General features: G+C 70.6%; 1 protein-coding gene across 1 annotated transcript in view; it reads right to left on the bottom strand.

The window, feature by feature from the left end:
• Window positions 1-925, bottom strand: part of JAG2 (jagged 2) — a 17,033-nt gene that overhangs the window by 12,227 nt on the left and 3,881 nt on the right. Inside the window, exons 11-14 of the mRNA XM_012724354.1 lie at window positions 765-878; window positions 558-674; window positions 158-185; window positions 4-83 (exon numbers count right to left, since the gene is read on the bottom strand). Of these exons, the coding sequence (XP_012579808.1) occupies window positions 4-83; window positions 158-185; window positions 558-674; window positions 765-878 (339 nt within the window). The remainder of the gene's footprint in view (window positions 1-3; window positions 84-157; window positions 186-557; window positions 675-764; window positions 879-925) is intronic.

Here is a 925-nt window from a genome sequence, read left to right as displayed (position 1 = left end):
TGCGGCAGTCGGGGCCCGCGAAGCCGGCTGCACACTCGCAGCGGAACCAGTTGACGCCATCCACACAGACGCCGCCATTGTAGCTGCGGGGAGAGTGGGGGTCAGGGGCACAGGGCGCCCCAGGCGCGCTGGGCCAGCCGTCTCAGGGGTCACTCACCAGGGCAAGGGGTTGCAGTCGTTGGTGTCTGCGTTGGAGGAGAGACGCGTCAGCACCGCCTCGGCCCTGCCGCCCGCCCGCTGGGGCGCCCCCAGTGCGCAGAGCCGCAGGTATGCCGTGCCCAGCGGGGCAGGGGCGGGCACAGGGGTGGCCGGGCACGGGCCAGACTGGCTACCCCGAGGGTGCTGGCTGAGGGTGCCTGCTGGAGCCCGGGCGTGGCGTGGGCTGGGCAGGGCATGGGCTGGGCCGGCGGGAAGACACGCAGGGCGGAGGCGGCACTGCCCGTGGCCAGTGCCGCTTTGGGCACGGTGGGATTTGTGCAAACAGGAGCTGGGCAGCCCCAGGAAGCAGAGACAGGGCAGACAGCCCTGCCCGCCCACCGCCGGCCCACGCCGCTCACTGTGTGTGCAGGTGCGGCCCTCCCAGCCGTCACGGCAGATGCAGGAGAAGGAGTCACCGCTGCCCACGCAGGTGCCCCCGTTCACGCAGGGGTTGGGCAGACAGCTGCTGTTCTTGGCTGCAAAGGAGACAAAATGCCTTTTCACCAGCCTGGCCAGTCCAGAGGGCCCAGGCCACCTCCGGCCAGCCCTGGACACAAGCCCCTCACCGATGGTGCAGGTACTGCCCTTCCAGCCAGGGGGACAGGCGCAGCGGAAGGAGTCCCCGCTGTCATAGCAGGTGCCACCGTTGCTGCAGGTGTAGGCATCACACTGGAACTCGCCTGCAGGGAGGCAGGTGCTCAGCCGAGAGGCCCAGGCCGCCCCCTCC

This window comes from Condylura cristata, unplaced genomic scaffold (genome assembly GCF_000260355.1).
Source record: "Condylura cristata isolate star-nosed mole 26May11 unplaced genomic scaffold, ConCri1.0 scaffold00013, whole genome shotgun sequence".
Lineage (NCBI taxonomy): Eukaryota > Metazoa > Chordata > Mammalia > Eulipotyphla > Talpidae > Condylura > Condylura cristata.
This window is presented reverse-complemented; position numbering and strand designations above follow the sequence as displayed.